Here is a 23,551-nt window from a genome sequence, read left to right as displayed (position 1 = left end):
GACGGTCAAATAAATACACACACACCGTGTCAGAATGGCCGAGTATTCATGCAAACACAGCCGGTTATGTCTTAAGTGACTGTAAACAGTTAGGAGAAAAATCGGAGGTGTGCAATACAGTATATTGAATCTGTGCATTAGGTCTTAAAGTAACAGCAGTCTAATAAACTTACTGCTGTCTGTGTCATTAATGTTAATCAAACAACAAAAGACAAAGAGAAAATCACTCACTCACTCATTTGACTGAATAACTTTAATAAGAATCACTGTATATGTCATACAGTGACGTCTATTTTATTTTACATTTAATTGCATCATTCAATTTCCGTAGTATTCTTAATTGAACACTACCTGAGAAAATGTATCGGTATCGTGAACTAAGACTGTAGTCATATCGCCCACCCCTAAACATCAGCATTTGGTGATTCCAGTCTTGAATTTCACGTAAAATGTGAAATGTACTTCTTAATGTAGTCATAAACCCTGCTGACAGGGATTTTTTATATTTCATTTTAGATATTAAAATGAAAAAGGTTACAAGAACAGAGCTGTGTTCAGAAATGAGTTTGTTGTCATTCATAGACAGATTAAAAGCAGTAATAAAGCATGAAGCTTGTTATGACATGCTGCTAAATGTAGCTCTACTCTGTAGTCTCTGTCTTTCAGTCTATATAACTGTGAGGGAGAGGACTGAACTGGAGGACACAATATAGTGTGATACAATAACAAAACAGCGCCATTTGTCTTTTCATACACTTGTAATATAATAAAAATTCTATATATACCTCTATATCCCTTTTTCTTTACAACCATTTTTTGTTAGGAAACTAGCAGAGATGCTGATGACGTGAAATAAAAATATTAAATGGCAGTGGAAGATGTAATAGTGGTATTTTTTGTTACATTTTATGTTGCCAGTGGTTTGTGAAGGTTAACATATTAATTTAACAGCTCAGTGTTGAGTTTACAATTGCAATTTCAAATCTTTTTTTCAATTTAATTACTTTTTGGACTCGACTCAGAGTCGGCCATTAAGGACTTGGACTCGGTTGGTTAAAGACCAACATACAGGCATATATAAAGAAAGTCTGTTTCTGTCTTTGCAGTTAATGCCATGATGATTTTTTTTTATCTGAAATGTGTTCTTTTATTTAATATGTTACATTCTGCAGTATATATGTGTATGTGTGTGTGTGTGTGTGTGTGTGTGTGTGTGTGGGTGTATGTTTTCGGCCGCACACCGATTAATTCACTTGCCCACCGCGGCACCGCCCCTGCTTTGATTTAGCTTTTTTACAGTAATAAAAGTCATTTAGTTCAGTTAGAGAACGTACGCTACAATTAAAAACTGAACGCGTCTGCCCAATTCAGCATGAGCCGAATGAGTCAGAGTCGTTCAGCAGGAGTCAGATTTCATTTATCATGTAGCGAGAGTGAGGCAAGCTGACTGACAAGAAGAGTGAGGCGAGTCATGTAGGTGACTTCAGATTGTAGTTTTGGAGACTTTCTGACCCCAAGACACAAGTAACTTCTTCAGTTCTCCAGCTGTGATCCTTGGAGATTTTTTGGCCACTCGAACCATCCTCTTCACAGTGCACTGAGACGATATAGACACACGTCCAATTCAAGGTTGATTCATAACATTTCCAGTTGACTGGAACGTCTTACTTATTGCCCTGATGGTGGAAATGGGCATTTTCAATGCTTGTGCTATTTTCTTATAGACACTTCCCATTTTGTGAGGCTCAACAACCTTTTGCTGCACATCACAGCTATATTCCCTGTTCTTACCCATTGTTATGAATGACTAAAATAATTTGGCCTATGTGTTACCTCAAAGTTATAGCCCTGTGAAACAGGAAGTCATGGTTGAACAATTTCCTGTTCCTAGTCACCCAGGTGTACAAAAAATAAATAAATAAATAAAATATCAATGGGAAAACTATTCTTATATTTTGATATTCTGGATTTTGGATTTCCATGAGCTGTAAGCTGTAATCATCAAGATTAAAACAAAAGAAAAAAAGCCTTGAAATATTTCACTTTATGTGTAATGAATATAGAATAAATGAAAGTTTTTGAATTAAATTACGGAAAAAAATTACATTTTATACAATATTATAATGTTTTGAGATGCACACACACACACACACACACACACATACATATATATATATATATATATATATATATATATATATATATATATATATATATATATGCAAAATTAATGAATATAATTAATTTAAGTATCACACAGCCTGTAGTTATTGCTATCGAATGGGCATAAATAAAGCGCGCGCACACACACACACACACACAGAGGCATTCTTTGTCATTTCATTATTCCCATTTGTTAACACATTGTCTGAGGCTCTGTGGATGAGTCCCAAGCTGAAAATGCAATTTTAAAACAATCAAAATGATTGGCTGAAGACAAAGCTCCTCTACTCCGAATGAAGCTCCATACTGCAAACACACAATTACACAGAATGAGGATCATTGTAAGTATGTCTACTACACAATCAATTACAGTGTGCACAGAGACCGCTAGGCATGGTGTGAAATAGTGTTCAACTCAGTATCATGGTTTTCAATACATCATTGTGTCTAATTACAAGTTGAGTTGTAATGCCATACAAATGCAGTACAGCAATGTCATTTAATGAGGGTGAGGACGGATGCACTCGCAGTTAAGAGCTTTATTGAAGAGCATATAATACACAGGGCAAGGCAAAAACAACAGAGGCAGTTCAGGTGATCAGGTAAACAGGTTAGAGCAGATAAGGTAAAAATCAAGGTCAAGGGTAAAGCAGAATCAGAACCAGAATAGCAAAACAATTGCAAGGCTTGATAAATGACCGAGACAGTAGCAACTTCACAAAGACATAATGGCTGAACAGTCTCTTATATAGTGTGGTGTGATTAGGAACAGGTGTTTGCTTAGTTCTCAGGAGACAGTGTCTGTGTGTTACTTTGGGATTTGTAATCATCGTCGGCCATGTTTGTAGTTTGTGTTGCATTCTGGGAAATGGATTCGCTAGGTTGCCGTGACATGACAGAGCCCCCACAAGGGGAAACTTGGCAGTCCTGGGCCTCTGGGCAAAATGTACACAACTTTTAAATCATTGTTTATTTCTAAAAAATGTACAAACATTCTGTGTAAATGTTTTCTAAGTGAAAATCCCAGGAGATCAGCGGTTTTTGAAATACACACTAACACCCATGCCGAGGTGAAAGTCGCCGAATTCCCCCATTCTGCTTTTTTATGTGAATATTAACTGAAGCTCTCGACAGGTATCTGCATGGTTTTCTGCATTGCGCTCCAGCCACATTGGCTGATGTGATGTAGAGGTGTTCCTAATAAAGCGGACAGTGAGTATATATTTTAAACGTATAGATTAAATCCTTAATATGGTGCAGAGTAAGACTTGCAATACAGGCATGGCAAATTCCAGTTATATTTCTCAAGTGAGGATTGGGGGGCGGGGGGGGCGAGGGGGGGGGGGCACGCAATACAGGGAAGTAAATCGCAGTTATAGTACAATCATCGATTGTAAACGATGATCTTATTAATAGGCTATGTTAAAAAACAAACAAGTGGGTAAATAATGCGAATAAGCTGTAACACACTGGCACTCCGTGTGTGGTCAATGAAAGGAGATTGTGATTGTGTGAAATAGCCACAGAGAGAAAGGACAGAAATGGAATGAGTGTGAGTGATAGATCTGTATAGGAGGTGAGCGATGAGTGAGAGAGACACAGAGAGCAGTCAGAGCGAAAGAGAAAGACATAAAGACCACAATTTCGATTTTTCATTTAATAATTGAATAATAATGTCCCACGAGAAGTGACCTAGAACTGAAATAGAGAGAGAGAGAGAGAGAGAGAGAGAGAATGTAACAATCTTCATACTGTCACCTGCTGGTGGAGCTTCATTATTACACCATCGTAACACACACCCACACACACATGGTACAGTATATATACACATTCGTGCACACGTATTAACCCAGACAGTTCATATCAAAGAAAGGCCTGGCAACTCTCAGGCCTGGCTGCAATCTGTGTACGAGCGAGAAGCGGAGGGATAAAGTTATTGATGTTTGGCTCGCTGCTCTGTCTGTCGTTCCTGTGATGGATGAGTATGGAGGAAGAGATGACAGAGGGTGCGTTAAACTCCCGCTCTGGAGACATACATCGTGCCACGGTGCCTGTAAAAACCTCCCGTTTGTTCGGCACCTCATTGCCAGCCATCTGAACACCTTATCCTGAAATGATAGCCAGACAATCCAGACGAGATGCAGACACTTCACAGATGGCCAGTAATTCTCTCTCTCTCTTGCGCTCTCTCTCTCTCTCTCTCTCTCTCTCTCTCTCTCACACACACACACACACACACATGCACACACACACATGTCATTATGCAAAAACGTCCTTTTCGTCCTCATCTCACCTCAAAGCAACTGGCAGGGAAAAGACAATGATGGTTAGATGTGTTAGATATGTGTTAAACGTGTGTGTGTGTGTGTGTGTGTGTGTGTGTGTGTGTGTGTGTAAGGCTGTTGGCCGACACTGACAGCGACAGTCACACGTGTGTAATTTAAGTCTCATGTCACACTGCAATGGCACACGACATCAACAGTTAGAAAAGCATTTGGCCACGGTTCAGCCATATTACACAGCTCTAGCAGGAGCGTTAACGCTCGCCTTAACTATAATTCAATCGCGTTTACAATTCAACGCTCGCTGATTTGATTCAACTGCAATTTTGGGTTGTTTTTTTTTTTTTTGGCTGAGAGATTTAATTTGCTTCACTATCAATTTTCACCCGGGAAAAAACAGAAACCTCTAAACTCCGCTTAACCCTTGCACACCTACGCCGCAGCCTGCGCGAGCTAAAGACAGACAGAAGACTTCTCACCTGTCAGGCACGAGACACTGATTCACTGTGATGCATGGAACAAATGAAATAAAATACACCTGCGGTTTTCAAGACGTCTGAATGAGAGAATAAAAAAGGAGATATGATTGCCTGCGGTGCACATACCTGGATCTGGTTCAGGAGTGTCAGGCTCCAGACCTGGAGGATCATAGCCATACAGATATTAACTCTAACTCAAAGATCGTGCTATGGTTTTGTAACAAGTCATTATTAAAAAAAAGATTGTACTTTCAGGGGGCTTTGGGTCGCAATTCTGGCGTTGGGGGTTCAAATCCCACCTCCACCCTGTGTGCGTGGAGTTTGCATGTTCTCCCCGTGTTTCAGGGGTTTCCCCCGGGTACTCCGGTTTCCTCCCCCAGTTTAAAGACGTGTGTTGTAGATACCCATATTGTCTGTAATGTGTGAATGTGTGTGCGATTGTGCCCCACGATGAGTTAGCACCCCGTCCAGGGTGTCCCCCACCTTGTGCCCCGAGTTCCTTGGGATAGGCTCCAGGCTCCCCCGCGACCATAAGATGATAGTTTAAGCGGTATAGAAAATCAATAGTTTATACCTTCCTCACATTTCACCAAATCCGTTCTATATATCAGTGTGGCATGGTGGTGCAGTGGGTCACATTCCTACAATGGAAGGAAAAAAAAGTCCTGAGCTTGGGATGCTTACTGCGTCTAGTTACTGTGTCCAAATGGGTTTCCTCTGGGTTCTCTGGTTTCCTCTCACCTCGCAAAAACACGCTGGTTAATGGACTGGTGACTCTAAAATGCCCCTAGTTTTAAATGTGTGTGCGTGTGTGCGTGTGTGTGTGTGTACGTCACCTTGCGATGGATTGGCGTCCTATCCAGGGTATATTCAGGGGGTATTGATAGCTCAATGGTTAAGATGTTGGACTACTGATTGGAAAGTCATGAGTTCAAAGCCCAGCACTACCAAGCTTCCACTGCTGGGCCCTTGAGCAAGGCCCTTATTGGCATCCACCAAATGCCATAAATGTAATTGTTCCCTCCTCACACATAGTTTTCTCAGGATTGGTGCTGGATCTACCATGACCCTGACCGGGATAAAGTGCTTACTGAAGATGAATGATATTTTGCTACATTCATTCTATGACCAAAAGTATGTGGACACCGGACCATCACACGTGTATATATGCACATTTCAAAACCATGGGCATTAACACAGAGTTGGTCCCCCATTGCACCTATAATAGCCTCCTCTCTTATGAGAATGCGTTCCACTAGATTTTGGAGTATGGCTGTGGGGATTTGTGGTCATTCAGCCACAAGGCCATTAGTGAGGTCAGGCACTGATGTCAGCTGAGAAGCTCTGATGCACAGTCCGCACGGAGGCTGTGGCTTAGGTGGTAGAGCGGGTTGTCTGCTAATCATTGGCGGTTTGATTCCCGGCCCACGTGACTCCACATGCCGAAGTGTCCTTGGGCAAGACACTGAACCCCAAGTTGCTCAGGATGGCAAGTTAGCGCCTTGCATGGCAGCTCTGCTACCATTGGTGTGTGAGTGGGTGAATGAAACACAAACACAGTGTAAAGCGCTTTGGATAAAAGCGCCATATAAGTGCAGACCATTTATAATTCATGCATGGCCAGTGTATTGTTGCGCTGTTCAGGGGTCAGGTGATGGTCATGTACTTTTGGCCAAATAGTGTTCCACTGACCAATGAAATTGTCTTGAACGGAAAAAGGTCATTCATACATTCTCAGTAAAGCCTAGTTCACGTTGCACTGACGGACTCCGACCAATGCCGACAATCACCAACTTTTAAAAGATGGCTGTTGGATTTAGAATGTTGGGAAGCACGACTGCCCCATCAGACACCAACAATTTTTTATTTATTTATTTTTTTTTACGGACAGACAGGTTTACAAATGGACAAATCTTTTACCACAATCAACATTTTACGAGTACTAGTGTCATTGCATGTCATTCTTCGCGTGAAGCGTGAGTGAAGCCTTGGTTGTTATGACGTGAGAGACAGGGAGCTTACTTACATTTATACCGAGATCTGCAATGCAAAGCTTTCCAAATCGGTACGCTAAGTCCAGTATTAGACCATACATTATGAACAATATTTTTACGCAAATGTAAGTTAGAAACATCTGATCCCGACTGAAACCAAAACAGAGTGGGTCAAAATAAAAATGTTCATTGATATAACTCATCGATACATCATTTATCCTCATATTTGTGATTCATCCAGAAATCTGCCATTATACCCACAGCAACACTTTATCATGCCTAGCACCTAGCGCACGGGCGTTCATTTCTATGGAGTTTTCAGAGACGCTTGCTTGATCGTCAGGGCAACGGTTTGTGCCCAGGTCAGATTACGTCAGAGTTTGTTGGAAAATCAGACCACACTGCTCAGTCATGCTACGACCAACAAACGAAACATGAATGTGTTCAGTCTGTGAAAACAAACGCCGAACAACGGCAACGGACGTCAACGGGGTTAACACACTGACCTGACAATACCCGACAAGCGTGTCTGGTGCCGTTGGTCTACGTCTGTCGGTGCAGTGTGAACTAGACTCGGTCAGGATCCTGAGGGATTTAGAGTCTATCTCAGGAACAATGGCCTCAACACACAAGGTTGATGGTTCAAGCCCTGGTGCTGCCAAGCTGCCACTGTTGGGCCCTTGAGCAAGGTCATATCATGGCTGACTCTGCACTCTGACCCCAACTTCCTGGAATGCTGGGGTATGCGAAGAAAAGAATTTCACTGTGCTGTAATGTATATGTGTCAAATAAAGACTCATTATCATTATCATTATACCCCCTAGATGAGACGCCTTATATGTCAGGAACACATACCGTATTTACGATAATACCAGCAGCACGCGTATTTTTACTTTATATTTCACAAAAAAAAAAACATTGGAGAAAATAAGAAATGCAAAGTAACACAGTGAGCAGTTTACCATGGACTTCATTTTTTTTTTTAATGCACTAGTTTGTTGATAGAAGGAGGTGGCAAGACTGCACGGTCAGTCTAATGGGATTAAGTTTGTTAAGCGCAATGAGCCATCGCCGAAATTAGGCAATGCTTATTCTAACAAAGCAGACCATTAGACAAGCAACACCGAGTTCTCAATTTAACACGTGGCATTTTAAACGGGTGTGTTTAGGCGTCCCGAGTGTGCGCGGGTGGTGCTGATGCTAGATTAGGACAGATTGCTCGTCTAGCCTGTCTAGTGTGAGTAAACATTTTGTCCTGGTGCTTTCGTTATGAAAAATGCGATCGTTTTTCATATGCGCCGTTGCAAAAATCACTGCAGATACGATCAGAGCGGTCACTAGTGTGATTTGAAGTGATTTTGCAATTAGAGGGTCGATACAGTCGGACTGGTAGAAATGATGATTGATTCAGTGATTCAGTTTAATGAATCATTACACCCTTAGGCTGTAATGTGTTTGTTTGTGATTTATGGCGTTTCTTTATAGAGCATGGATCGATCACGCTGATGTTTCACGGCATTGAGCATTAACATAGGCTGATTCTTAATTGCATTAGCGCATATCAATAATTCAGATGCTTCTCTAATGGCGGCGCTGAATTGCCAGCGCTGAGCACAATTTGGCAGACTGAAGATGTAGGTGTCTATTTGGCAGTGAGACAATTTCCCTGCTTCTCTGAGTCAGCGAATAACTCCGTGAAGAACCGAGCAAAGTAAACAGTGTGTATGCGCGTTAGAACGAGAGCTGGAATCATTTCTTTTTCCAAGCCCAGTCCGATATAGGCCGATTATACTTTGTAGCATTAAAATATCCAATATTATATCAAATCTAACCTTCTCTGAATTATTATCAATCTGATGGAAGGAGTGTGTGCCAGTGGGAGTGTGAATAAGACATGGCAGGAATGTGACAGCGACTGAAATCACCTTTTCCCTTTAATATTTACAAAGATCAGTCCATTCCTAACACTTCTATTTCACCTTGTTACGTGCGTGACAGAACGTCCCAAGCTGAACAGAAACATGATGATTAACCTGTCTCTCTCTCTCTCGCTCGCTCTCTCTCTCTCTCTCTCTCTCTCTCTAGTCTGCGGAGGGAGGGCTACACGCTGAAGGTGAACGTCAATGATTACCTGGACATCTACTGTCCTCACTACAACGTGAGCCAGCGAGGCGTGGCTGAGCAGTACGTGCTCTACATGGTGAGCTACCGCGGCTACCGCACGTGCGACCCTCAGCTCGGCTTCAAGCGCTGGGAGTGCAACCGGCCGCACGCACCGCACGCGCCCATCAAATTCTCCGAGAAGTTTCAGCGCTACAGCGCCTTCTCGCTCGGCTACGAATTCCACGTGGGCCACGAGTATTACTACATCTGTGAGTAACACAGCACAACACGGTTATCATGAAACTACTCATCCTATAAATCCATCCTGTACAAAGTGCAAACACAGGCTTTGTCTTAAACTTAGGAAATAGCGCGTGCTGTCTGTAAACTATAAGCGACTGATTGGGCAGATTAGTCCAATTCTGAAAGCGTGCACATCAGTATTCAGACCTCAGACGCAACACATTATCCAGAAGTTATACAAGCGCTATACACGCAGGTACAATATGTTCAATAAAGGAAAGGTTATTTAATGTTTCTCATTGTGGGATTGTTGCATCACAAATATAAGACCATTCAGCCTATTATTAGACATATTTACTCATTTCAAAGCTAAAATTGTTTTATTCTATACGGCAGAGAATTGTGCTTCTTTCTGGCAAGAGAATAATTATAACAATTAACATTATATCTAAAAAAATTTTTTTGCTGTTTGTTTGTTCGTCTGTAAATTATTGCTGACTTTTTTCCCCCTCCTTGCTTCATGCATCAAGATCATTACAAGCTGAAATTTTACATTTTTAAAACCCATATCTTAGATATTTCTACTCAAGAAAAATCTCCCAAACTCATCGACACAGTTCATTTTAATCATTTGAAAGGAAAGCCCAGAAAATCGAGCTAAGTAGGTGGTTAACCTTCTCTGAATACTTGCCCCGTGTAAATATCGACATAACTTTTGAAGCTTCAAATCGAAAAAATCTGTATTTAAAGTATTTAGCCCTTTCCTGACGAGAGTCCACACTTATAGACAGTGAATTTAATGTTTTTTGTTTGGTTTTTTAAAATACATTTTAGGAAACTCTTAAGGTGCAAATCAACTCTAAATCACATGAGATCATTATTGCAAATAATTAAAAAATAAATATTTAGAAAAATTTAAGAACAAATTGCCAGACTCAAACAATTGCCTTATATATATATATATATATATATATATATATATATATATATATAATTTTTTTTTTTTTTATTTGTTGTTGTTTGTTTGTAAATTATTGATGATTTTTCCCCCCTCTTGCATCATGCGACAGTTCTAAACTGTACATTTTGTATGTTTAGAAATGATATGTTCTTTAAAAAATATTAATAAATGTTTTCTACATTAGATATTTTAAAACCTGAATGTTAAAAAAAAAAAACATTGGAATGTGTATTATTGTAAAAAAAAATTTCAAGCATACTGTTTAAGCTTTTTTTTTTTTTACTCATGTAAAATCCACTTACTTTTTAATGAAAGTAATATTTAGACAGAACCAAAATCCAAAATTCATACATCGTCATTTTAAGTAATTTTTTTTTTTTTTTAATGAAGAGAAAATATCAAATCATCTTCATGCGTGTCTAAATAATGTATGCGTGAACAGGTTAAGCAAATAAATGAGGAGGAAAAAATGGGGCCTCAGTTCATTTAACCAATTATCGATAATATCTGTCAAACCCCATACTGCGGTTCCATATGTTCAGATGTTCAGAGAAAAAGAAAGATCAGCCAAAAAACCAGCCAAAATGTTATAAGTATAAATAAAGTCAGGAATAATAATTTATAATAAAAAAAAACCCACTTGATCTAAAAGGCTTGTTCAGTCTAAATGGGATGAGAAAGGTTGCTATACTGCTTCTAATTTGGTTTATAAAGGCGTAAATACAGGTAATACAGGTCATTTTGGGAAAGGCTGTTATTGTGGCCAAAACAAAATTTTGAATCTCTTATATTGTAGACAATTTCGAAAAGGTCCTGTATATACCAGTATAGACGGTCCAGAAGTTTACAGGACACATTGTCCAGGACATACAGCAAAGGAGTGAATCTGATAAACATTAACATTCCACAGGGCATTCAGGAATCCTCAATCTAAATCTTGGCCTCATGAATTTTTAAGAGTCAGACCTGAGTGAGTGGTATGGGCAAACATTTCTGAATAAAAAGAGGATATTGCATCAGTGAGAGCTTGGGTGGTTGGGAAAAGTATATATAGAGCAGACGAAGGCAGAGTATGTGGGAAACAGAAATCACACCAAACCTCTCTGATGACTATCGAAAGGCGAAGGCAAAACAGCCATGTTTAAACAAGTCCTCGATTGATATTTTAGCTCATTATAAAACCCCATCGTGTAGGAAAGGGGTATTATAATATATGTCTTATTAGTGGAAGGTCAGTCATTTTAAGAAACGTCCCATGTATAGAACTCATTCTAATAAGACTGCTTGGGAGTTGCTATATTGTTGAGCTCATTAGTGGCCAAGAAGCTGTAGATTCCCAAAATGCACGAGTTTTTAACCCTAAAAAAACACATAATGTCGTACATAAATATGGTTCAAACGATCGTTTCATGAGAATTTTATCGGGTTTTGTTTATGAAGCAATGCCCAGTCAAGCTGTCCTACAAAAGTAGACTCTGGAAAGAGCTAAGGGTTTGCGTTGGAGTGCATGCAGACCTGAGCGAGAGGAAAATGACTAATGTCTGTGCATAAACACTGGATCAATGCAGTTATGCGATCCGCATGAACGAAAGGAGAAAACGTATATATGAGAAATTTCCGCTAAGCTCAGTCAAAATGGATGCCTCGATGACAGCTGACTACTAGCTTTGACGTCATTCTGCTAAACAATAGTGCACGATCACATGACCTTTCTTCTAGGCATTATGGATGAGAGTGGAAGGCGATCGCAAGTGTTGCATGTGGTCTGTTTCGTATGTTCATCACTGATTGGTTCTTATCTGTTTTAGCCACGCCCACTCATCACCATGGCCGCAGCTGCCTGAGACTGAGAGTCTACGTCTGCTGCTCAACAGGTACTGCTCTACCAGGTACTACTCTTCCATCGCTTAACTATCCATCTATTCATTCCTTTGTTGGCCCATTGATCGGTGACCTATTCCCCATCCATGCATCACCTTCCAGCTCTCCACCAATCCTTGCTCTTATGCATTCTTCCACTCACTCACATCCATCCTTCCATCCACCCACAGACATCCTTCTATTGATTTCTCTGGCAATCTAATTCTCCTCTCATCTATCCATCTCCCCACCCATCCTTCTGTGCATCTATCAAGTCACTGTTTATCCATCTACCCACCCATCCAGCTATCTCTTCTTCCTCCTGTTCATCCATTCATCTATCTATCTATCTATAAATCCATCCATCCATCTATCTAGCCACTCATTTATCTACCATTCTTTCCATTCTTCTCTTTGTCCACCCTTCGGCCCTCCTATCCATGCACTCACCCATTGCCTCATGCATCCTTCACTAATCATCTGTACATCCTTCCATTCTTCTTCTTGTCTATCCACCCAATGCTTATCCATCCAGCACCCACCCACCCACGTAGGCATCACTCATACATACTTTCTTCCATCAGTCTGTCCACCCTTCCATCATTCCATCCATCCATCCATCTCCCTACCCATCATTCCTTGCATCTGTCAAGTAACTGTTTAACCACCAAGCACTCACCCATGTCCCCATCCATCCTTCACTATCCATCTGTCCATCCTTCCATCCTTCCTCCTATCTATCCACCCAATGCTTATCCATCCATCATCCCATCCACCCACACATATTTTAGGTGCTCTCCATCTCCCCACCTGTCTATTTATGCATCTTCTATTCATCTTTCCACTCTGTATTTATCCTCACCTTTATCCATCCACCCACGTCAGCATCACTTATATTTCCTTCCATCAATCCATCCACCCTTCCATCCATCCATCCATCCATCCATTCATCTACCCATCTATGAGCGACTGCATAATTATCCATCTCTTTCACCAGGATCCAGCAAACTCAAGCAAACGAATTCATATGCCTTTCACCACCGAAAGTGTGTGAGAAAGAGAAACAAAATGTGTTTTACACGATACGTCTTTTAAAATGATTACTTGCCACACTGTAAGAGATGATCCCAATAAAATCTTGAAGACATGTTCAAGACGTGTTCTCCATGTCAGATCATACGATGAAGAGAATGACTATGTTCTGCTCACGTCATCAATCCCAGTGTGACTTGGGGTTGTGTAGAAAATGGCAGAAGTCCCTGGTTTAATGGTAGAAATGTTATGCATGATGAAAACACGTTTTAAAAGGTGAGTTCATGACTGAATTAAAGTGGACAGTGTGAGACGTCCATTCTACAAAGTGAGGTTAAGGTAATGAGGGTATTTCTTCTGTGAATTCGCTCTTACTGGAACAAGGGGCCAAGCATGTAAGCTGGTAACGTTGCATTCATTAATGTGAGCAAGTCGGTATTTTACAGAATCGTTTGCTGAAACAAATTTCATGTTGTGTTTTGTCCTAATGGGGGCTTTTATTTAAATGAGCTTCATAGCAGCGGTCACACTCTTGACACCCTGTAGGCACTCTGCCATCGGCTCTCTTTGGTACTAAACTGACCGTGGTAGGCGAGTCACAATATGCGCTCTAAAACCACAGGTCTGAACTCCAAAGAATTCTTTTTTTTTTATTTTTTTTTTTTTATAAACGATATGACATTTTTGTCTGTGTCGGCAAAACCGGGCCAGAAATTGTACAATGTAAATCCGGCTTAAGAATCAAAGCATCAAATCCCCCAGTAATATGGTGCACTATCTTCACAACAGCACCAAATCCAACACACACGCACAAGAGATAGCTCACTTTTCCCTCTTTGTCTCCATTAGTGTTGGTTGGTTGCAATGTGCATCCACTAGACTGCAGCGTACTTCTTGCAATAACTTTTTTTCCACTGTCAGATCTCATTTTACACACTGATTACAACTACTCACTCCCTTACATCCTCTCCCTCTCCATCTCTCTCTCTCTTTTCTATCGCTCCTCTCCCTGTGCAGTTCAGGTTCGTGTAGCCTGACAAACTGTTTGTCAGCCCAGAGTGTTATTTTAACCCTTACGTCTCCCTCACTCCATGTCTTTGTGTTTTCTTCTCCTCTTCTTTCTGTCAGGACTCATGTGCATTAACAGTCTCTCTCCCTAGTGTGTGTGTGTGTGTGTGTGTGTGTCCTGCTGTGTTATCTTAACCCCTGCTCCTGCTCAGTGTGTCTCTGCATTCTCGTGTCAGGATGAGTCTGGTCTGATTGCTCAGTCAAGCCTGAACACATGAGTTCATATCAGCACACTGCTGCCTGGAGCTCTGCTCTATACTGCACACACACACACACACACACACACACACACACATATACACACATACACTATGGACACTTAGATGTAATTTACAAAAGCCATTTTCCATCATGATGAAGGGTCTCTATCAGATTCTATGTGTGTGTGTGTGTGTGTGCGCGTGTGTGTGTGTGTGTGTGTGAGAGCTTTGATTTTTTACTCTTTACTCTTTCCAGCAGCTGATGCAGATGATGAAGCACAGCCTACAGAGCCAGACTATACTCTAAGACCTAACATGAAAATCGATGACCTCGGTGAGTTATTACACACTCAAATACACAAATGCACGTGAGCCACTAATGACTCACTCACACACACACTTACACACACACACACGCATGCATGCATAGCATAGTTTTTCACACACACTTTTCAATAAAACATTGAATTGGATCTTTAATATATTACTATTAACAGATACGCCTCCAGTATATATATATATATATATATATATATATATATATATATATATATATATATATATATATATATATATATATATATATATATATATAGTAAAGGACATTTGAAGCTAATTAAGTGACCAGTGCTAATCAAGCAATTCACACTCTTTTGTTTGTTCACACTTCTATCACTGTCACTTTCTGAAAATCATCTTCTGAAATTATTTGTCAACAACAACACTAGTGTCACACGATAGATTTTACGTTTTAGTCATTATCACTTCAGCAGCACCGATACTCCACAAATAAGAATACTGTAATCCGTGCAAAGGAGAGGTAATCCAATCATCTTCGTCATAGTCTGGGTCAGAGAACAGGCGGGCAACAAAAACAAGAATTACCCGTATATACAGGAAATGAGAAAACAAGCAAGATAAGAAACCAGGAAAACTAGAACTGGAGAACCAAAGACTCAGAGTTCATGGTCAGAATGCATGGTAAGACTTCGCACCAGGAGGAATGCTGCATTGAATTTTTCCTCAGTGCATTCGAGCTACAGTGTGTGTGTGTGTGTGTGTTTGGGGGGGACGACAAGCTAGCCAGCGACAAGTGATGTATATTTACCTGTAGTGTATCGTCAGTGTTATAGATTTAATAGGCGAATATGTCTGTATGTTGATTGACCTAAAGCAAATACTAGTACACAGCGAATTGTTTAACGGTAAGGAGTGCTACTTTGTTTACTGCAGATGTTGTGAGCCTCCATGTTGATTCGGCTTCACTGGCCGAACTCGGAGCGCCTCGGATTTGAGGAGACCATCCCGAGGTCCCGAGTAGGAATTCCAGCTTGTTTTTTTTTCCTGGCCGGAGGTCAAGAATTCAGATTTACAACCTCTATTCGAATGCAACATACGACAAAACAATTGCCGTTTTCTCAATACGCGTTCTTGTACGATCTCGCGTCCTTGTGGAGCCGTTTTATATCATCATCCACCACCGAAGTTCAATTCTAATACCCTGAGACTCATGAAATTACCTGGATGTGTTACGTTGATAGCGAGGACGCATCGGATGCAGTCCTGAGCGCATCGAACCCGAATGAACTCCCAGAAGTCATTGCGGCAAAACAATGATGGATGACGGAGGCCTGACCCATAACGAAGTTTTAATGTCAGTAATGTAAATATGTAAATTACATTAATATGTAAATATGCATCTAAAAAGAATGATTTTGATATAGGATTTAGGTTGAAATATAGAAGAGGTTGTTGAAAATTCGAATTTATCCCTATTTTAATTAAGCTTCACTAGCTTCCATCCTGAGGTAACAGTAAACTCGTTAGCTTAGTTTTTAGTTAACGTGAGGTCGCAGTTGCAAACAGTGAGCTTACATTTGAGCTTAAATTAAAACATGCTTAATTAACGTCTGGTTAATCAGCCAGTTAACAGTAAATCTATTAACCAGCTGAAACATAATAATTAGGGAGCACTGAAGAGATGTCCCACTACTAGAAATGTGCTGGGACGGTCCATAGCGCAACAGGAAGATCACAGCACATCTCAATTCTTGCAAAGGTGCGTTCTGTCCTCTTGTCCTTCCGAGATATTAAGGTCATCGATAATCGCTGTTTACATGGTAGTTTCTTAATCCGAGTGTTGTCTTAATCGGGTTAATATCGGATTATTGTTGTCCATGTAAACGTACTGACTGACGAGACGGGAGGAGACAAGACTGAAATCAAAACAAAACGCACAGGGCTCTAGAAACAAAACATGACAGGAACTATATACAAAGCACACCGCAGTATTCGTGTTTGAGAGAGGGAATTTGTGACACAATTTTTAAACCAAAGCGCTGCTCAATTCTCAAAAGTGATTGGTCAGAAGGTGTTGATTAATTTTCTGGAACAGCACGGACATATAGTGATATGCTTGTTCTAATTCTAATACGTTTTTGTTTCTATAGTAACAACTCATTCACAATAATAATAGTAATAATGAATTGATTTTTTTGTGCATTGTTAGTTCACAAAGAAAAGCATACACTCACTCATTAATATGCCAAAGTCCTCTTTAAGGAGATGTTTATTCATTATTTCTGGAAGGAGACTCCAGTGTCAGCGCTTTGTAGCACTGTTTCTCTGTAACAAGCTGAATTAAATTGAATCGAGAGAAGAAGAAAAAAGAGACTGGTGACGAAACGACTGTTTATAGCTGCTGTAGCATAACTGATAAGAGGAGCTAACTTGTGATAAACAACAATAAATGTAACTATAAGAAAAAGTGGCTTAGTGTTTAGCACGTGTGCCTCGGATCTCTGGGGTTGGCGATTCGAATCCCGCCTCCACCTTTTGTGCGTGGAGTTTGCGTTTTCTTCCCCGTGCTTCGGGGTTTCCTCTGGCTTCTCCAGTTTCCTCCCCCAGCCTAAAGACAGGCGTTTCTAAACATTGTCCCTAGCGTGGAAATGTGTGTGATTGTGCCCTCGGATGGATTGGCACCCCGTCCAGGGTGTCCACTGCCTTGTGCCCTGAGTTCCTTGGGATAGTCTCCAGGCTCCCCCATGACCCTGTGTAGCAGGATCGATGGATGGTGTTTTAATAAATTAGGCATTGGCCTGAGCCAAAATAATTGTGAAATGAATGTTTATCTTAAGGCATAATTTAATAGCATCAATAGAATCACAATACACCATTTTTGTCCATATTACTAGCCCTAATTGGAACTTTTCACTTACAAACACATCCTTTCAGACACTAAATACCTCAAGCTGAGACCAATAAAACCTGTGCTGTGGATACATGAGTATTTCAACAGACATTGACAGCAGTCATTGATTTCCAAGCATCTTCTAATCAAATCCTGTGTGCAGTGTAATAGCAGCACTAGCACACACCCCTGCTGATGACTATTATCAGTCTTATTATGTAGTGACAAAGGCAGGCTAAAGAGTTGAAGGATGTTGCTACAGCATAACCATGAGTCAAACAAGGTGTAAGCTATAGTTAGTGCTGATGAGCATCATGATGCAGAGGCTAGCATTAGCTATGATTAGCTCTGACAGCACTAGCCCACATGCCCCCTCCTTTTCCTGTCAGGCCTTCGGTCTGACAGGAAGTTCTGTTCGGCTCTGTCACAGCGAGTCAGCTCAAGGACAAAGTCTGGGCTACAGGAGAAATGATTCGGATCCGACTGGCTTGTAACGGCACACGCAGGATCATTTTCATGGTGTACGCAAAGTTATTAAATTAAGATTGGTTTACAGAAAGTTAGCCTCCTGAGTGACACTTTAATGAAAATTCTAGTTAAGGGATGGATGTGGGTGGGTCTTCTTTTTTTCCGATACACAAACCCGGACTTCTTGCTCTCTTTATAATCGTGTTTCGAGTATCAGCTTACACGAAGGCCAGAGAGGAAAGGACCACAGAGAGGAAAGGCCAGTGACTGATTGTTCAATATTTCTCAGATTGAGACAAACTTCACTCTTTCTGATGTTTAGCTTAAAGAGTAAGATTAACGAGAGCTCGCGGAATTGAAAATCCATATCAATACGAAGAAAAGAAACAAACCTATTTCAGCCTGTTTTCTGCATTTCGTAACACACGGCTCTGAGGCTGAATTTCCCTCTGGTATATCATATAGCTCTTACTCATCTCGGTGATTCTGATAATATTCTTGGCTAATGCCAGAAATGGCATTAAAGTTATCTGCACATACTGGCAGTACTATTCATACAGTTAATAACGTGCAAAAAGAAACGTGTTGTAGTGCTAAAGTGTAGCCGGTCTGTGGATGAATAAGGATGAATTGAATAAGACGATCATTTTTTTTTTTTTGTATAAGATATTTCACAGATATTTTACACAAACTTGCTGATGTATGTACTATTTAAATGTTTAAACATCATGTTAATTCATTGAGTCGTCTTCAACATTGCATTACATTTCATCTACAGGAAATGCTTTATGCTGGTCAGGGTCACAGTGGATCCTGGAACACTGGGTGTATAAGCCATTGGGAATACACCACTGCAGGGGCATCATGCACCACATGCGATCGCTTTAAGACCACATGGGAAGCCAGGCATGCCCTAATTTTATTCAAATTAATGTGTTCGTATAGTCACTGTTTTAATGGGACGAAAGATTAACACACTCTGGACAACAGGCTTTTAACGTGTCATACTGAGTCCCACCCAGATGCACAGCTTCACTTTATGCTGATTGGTAGACCTTTCAAAGGGGCGGGACCTCGGATGTAAATCGGGAATCAATATGACTGACATGTCAAACTTAAATATATCCATGCCACTCGGAATCACCCGCTGTAGTGCTGCAATTTGTCCGTCCATCTATTCATTTTCTGTACAGCTTGTAATACACTGGAGTCTATCCCAGGGGACTCGGGACACAAGTCATGCGCACACTCCCATTCACACACTGCAGACAATTTGGAAACGTCAATCATCCTACAACGCATGTCTTTGGACTGGGGGAGGAAACCAGAGTACCCGGAGGAAACCCCAAAGCGCGAGGAGAACATGCAAACTATGTGCACACAGGGCAGAGGTGGGATTCGAACCCCAAACCCCAGAGGTGCGATGCATACATGCTAAGCCACCGTGCTTCCTGGTGTCATTTGTACATATTACAAATAAACTGTAAGTACATGCAAGTTAAGTAAGTGTATGTAAGTTCTGTTTTTATTATTTGGCAGACACTACTAATGTTGACCTGATTTTAGAAAAGTTTGTGCCGGCTGAAAATTAAATAAGAGGGTAGACCAACTCCCACGATTTGAATTCGAAAGTTCAAATCTCCTTTTAGCTGCGTTGGTACATTCAAAAAAACATCTGCCTATGTTTATTATTATTCTTAGATTTCAAATTCCCTGTGAATGAGTGATAACATTCACGTTACATACAATATGTCATGCACACCTCGGGGCTATTCAGAGACGCCAGACATGTTTTTAAGAGGTTTTAGGAGAACCCAGAGGGAACACGCATGGAAAAGTGGGAGAACATGCGAAACCCTGCACATGGGCTCACGATGGTGGGCACACTACCATGCTACCTATAATGCTAATGCAGTTGTATTTTACGCAATGCTTTTACATGATAGTGCTGAGTTTTTGTCACATTAGGAGAGTAATGTTTGTTATGACAAATATGTACCCATTACGCCAAACATTAAGGTATTGTGTATACTGTAAGTTGCAGACAGACGTTCTCACAACAGCTCCAACCACTGTCACTCAGAAGATTGCCTTAAGTCAAATAAATTATAAGTGCATTTTTATTTTTTTTTTACTGCAAAATAAAACTCTCAGCTTGGCTGAAGTGCACCTACCATAAACATTGGATGAAAACTGATCTACAGTACGCATGTATACAGAATGCTAGAGTAATAAACCAAGCATCAGGACAAACTATCTATTTTCTTTACAAATGTATACATCGATTAGAAGATGGAAGTAAATGCTCCTTATTGACAACCTTGGGCTCAATAGTTACACAAGAAGTCTGTAGTTTTTAAAGGAAATTATAGTTGAGGTGATAGCTCGTCTTCCATCGACAAACCACTCTTACAAACAGAACCAAGATCAAAGTATCATGTTAAACTTGAGTCTTGCACCCTCACATGGTACAAACCATAATGTCAGATTTCAAACTTCAAAGAGAGATGGAAAAAAAAGAAAGAAAAAAAAAAGGACCCAAGAAGAACGTGATAACAAATACCCTGGTACATTCCATCCTAGCTGGCACTTCCTAGTGTTAATTGTGACACATACAAACACGCAACACTGTTTTTCAAATGCTCCTCTATCTGATGACTCCTGGTAGTCGGAGGACTTGCACTCAAGTCAGCTGACTTATCTGATGTACGACACGTAATGCTGCTACTTCCAGCACGGCGGATGCATCAGCTGACTTCCTGCATATGAGCAGAATTCCAGCACGATCTCGCAATAATCCCAGACATCCTCCACTGATCCTCCCTCAGGCAATGTTCAATTACTTATCATCATAAAATACACCGGTGCGTAAAAAAAAAAAAAAAAAAACATTCAGCCTCGTATAATTCACTGTCTGTTATCTTGGATTCTTGTTGAAACTTGTAATTATTCCAGAATTGTTATTCCCCTATGACGTGTAAGGATGTCTTCTTTATTATTATTTTTTTGCACTACACAACATCTAACCTTATCTCATGGGCCACTGATAACACCACACACAACAAATGGTTATCGATTGAATTGATAGATATCATGTCAGAGATAAATAACACTGCAGCGGATATTAATGAAGTCATTTGAAACGGACTGCTTAACATGGACGCGAATGCTCCCGTGATTTTAGCACCAATTAATGTATACATTTATGGTATTTGGCAAACGCCCTTATGCAGAAGTGCTTTGAAGTTTCTATCAATAAATACATCTTGATACGGGTTCACTAGGTCACAGACTAAGAATTCCATAAGTCTTAAAAAAGAACTATTGGGGAGGTAATGTAGTAAGAAAAGCATAATATTTTTTATTTGAAGTACTTTAGGAAGAGGTAGGTCGTTAGACCGCCAGTGACTCAGCGGTTCAGACATCTAAAGGAAGTTCATTCCACCACCAGGGTGCCAGGAGTCTTGATGCATGCCTTCCTTGTACTCTGAGAGATGGTGGGACCAACCAGTCGAGCCGTGCTAGAGGATTTTCAGCTTCAAGTCACACAGTCTGTTCATGATGAGGAGCGAAAAATGAAGTAAAAATGCATCTCTTTATACACTACGATAGATTTCTAACAGGGAAAATAAATCCATTTAGAAGGATCAAATGTCCACCTGGATTTAAAGAGTTGCGGAATTATGCGATTATCTCAATGTCTTTCACAAAACATCGACACAGAGAAGCGAGCGTGAGGCCGTGTTAAACTCAGAACAAATTATAACTGGAGTCACCAAGTCATTCTACAGAAACGTCCTTGCAAAAGAAGTTAGGGTATGCAAGCCAGCAGTTTTTACTGTATTATACACTGCAGTTGCATTGAGAATACACAGATGAGGCAACAAACTGGAGGCTGACATATTGGGAGCAGAACTTGATGGCACTTTTTCTCTCGTTCTTTCTTTTTTTCTTTATTCTTTCTCCCTCTCTCTTAAATTTTAGCATTTATATATATATATATATATATATATATATATATATATATATATATATATATATAAAACAATACAATACAGAACAAAGCCTATCAAAGCAGTGTTCAAGAAAATGAAAACAAAAGATTCTTCAAAAGCAATCTACTGTAATTTCCCTCAATATTTCACACCCAGGGTGACTTCCAAGGTTCTTATATGTCTTACGCTTCAGAATAAAATGTGCTTATGTATTGTGTGTAACATTGAACTATACAAACTCTTCAATGTCATTTAAAAGAAAACTGTAACTTTAATGCTGCTGTATTATTAGGCATGTACTAATATAGCAGATGTGTTATTTAAGGAATAATGCACAATGGGGTGTACTGTTATAGGAAAATAATCAATGGCAGGGTGGTGCATCCCAACCGAAGAACGTTTAGAGTTACATTGAATATTGTAGAAGAGCGCTGTTCAAAGTCTGGGCCCTGGGCCAAATGCGGGCCGCGGACAGATGTTAATCGGCACTCGGCGTCTCTTTTAGAATGTATGATAGGTGGCCAACAAGTTGCAGTTTGTCCTCTCATTTGATGGTGACAGCAGACTGCTTTAACACCGTTAGCTAAATGACTACACCAGTAAATTCCTTGAATGAATTGGGTTAAGGCCAGTCGTTAAGATGTTGGACTACTGATCAGAAGGTCATGAGCTCAAATCCCAGCGCTGCCACTACTGGGCACTTGAACAAGGCCCTTAACCCTTAACTGCTTAGTTGTGTAAATGAGATCAATGTTGCTCTGAATAAGGACGTCTGCCATATGCCATAAATGCTCATGTAATTGTATTTAGTTACTGCTGCAGACAAAAAGCGCAAAGTTATCAGTGAAAAGCAGCGATTTCAAAAGAGCTGGAAACAAGAACACGTTTTTATCAAAAGTCCTATCTAACGCATGTGCCTTGTACAGTATGTTAAGAGACTGTTGCGGTAATTAAGGAATTTGATATCATGGGACATCATGAAACATGTTCATAGCAATGCAAAATAACTTAATCAGAGCAAACAGGGAGCAGAACATTACTAGAGCTAATAAGTGGTGATGTTTCCAACCACTAAGCATGGAAAAACTTTTCGTGAAGTTCTGAAAAGAGTCCTTAACTCAATTCAAGTGGTCATGGTCATTTATCCCAAAAACAAGCACAAATGTATGAATATCAGCTTATGCGTCACAACCACAGCTCTCAGCTGATACTTTGCCGCATTTGTTTCACTAAAATGTCATTCGAACGTCCGTGAAGCAAGTTTTTTTTCCCCCTTGAAATGAATAATACAAACACCGCAGCTTGTCATGTGAGCAAGAATCCAGAAACACAATGGCAATTGCTATGAAAACTCAGCCATGTGGAAAAACTTAGTGACTGTTATAAAGCGCTGGACACTGGAGACTCCTTCCGTAATGTTAAATAAACATCTCTAGAGACTTTTTTTTAAAAACCTACAATTTGTTTTTTTTAAAGATCAGTTTCTTGTAGCTCATCTGCCATACCAGCCCCT

At 40.3% G+C, this 23,551-nt stretch overlaps 1 protein-coding gene across 6 annotated transcripts in view; it reads left to right on the top strand.

The window, feature by feature from the left end:
* efna3b (ephrin-A3b) overlaps positions 1-23,551 on the top strand; it is a 105,524-nt gene that overhangs the window by 71,574 nt on the left and 10,399 nt on the right. The window contains exons 2-5 of one of the 6 annotated variants that reach the window (XM_053680203.1): positions 9,004-9,290; positions 12,034-12,099; positions 14,642-14,719; positions 18,822-19,797. In XM_053680203.1, the coding sequence (XP_053536178.1) occupies positions 9,004-9,290; positions 12,034-12,099; positions 14,642-14,719; positions 18,822-18,931 (541 nt within the window). In that variant the 3' untranslated portion in view covers positions 18,932-19,797. Of the gene's footprint in view, positions 1-9,003; positions 9,291-12,033; positions 12,115-14,641; positions 14,720-18,821; positions 19,798-23,551 lie in introns of those variants that run through there. The other 5 variants (XM_053680195.1, XM_047154620.2, XM_017450567.3 and 2 more) reach the window with 5 other exon arrangements.

The sequence above is a fragment of the Ictalurus punctatus genome, chromosome 1, assembly GCF_001660625.3.
Source record: "Ictalurus punctatus breed USDA103 chromosome 1, Coco_2.0, whole genome shotgun sequence".
Classification (NCBI taxonomy): Eukaryota; Metazoa; Chordata; class Actinopteri; order Siluriformes; family Ictaluridae; genus Ictalurus; species Ictalurus punctatus.
This window is presented reverse-complemented; position numbering and strand designations above follow the sequence as displayed.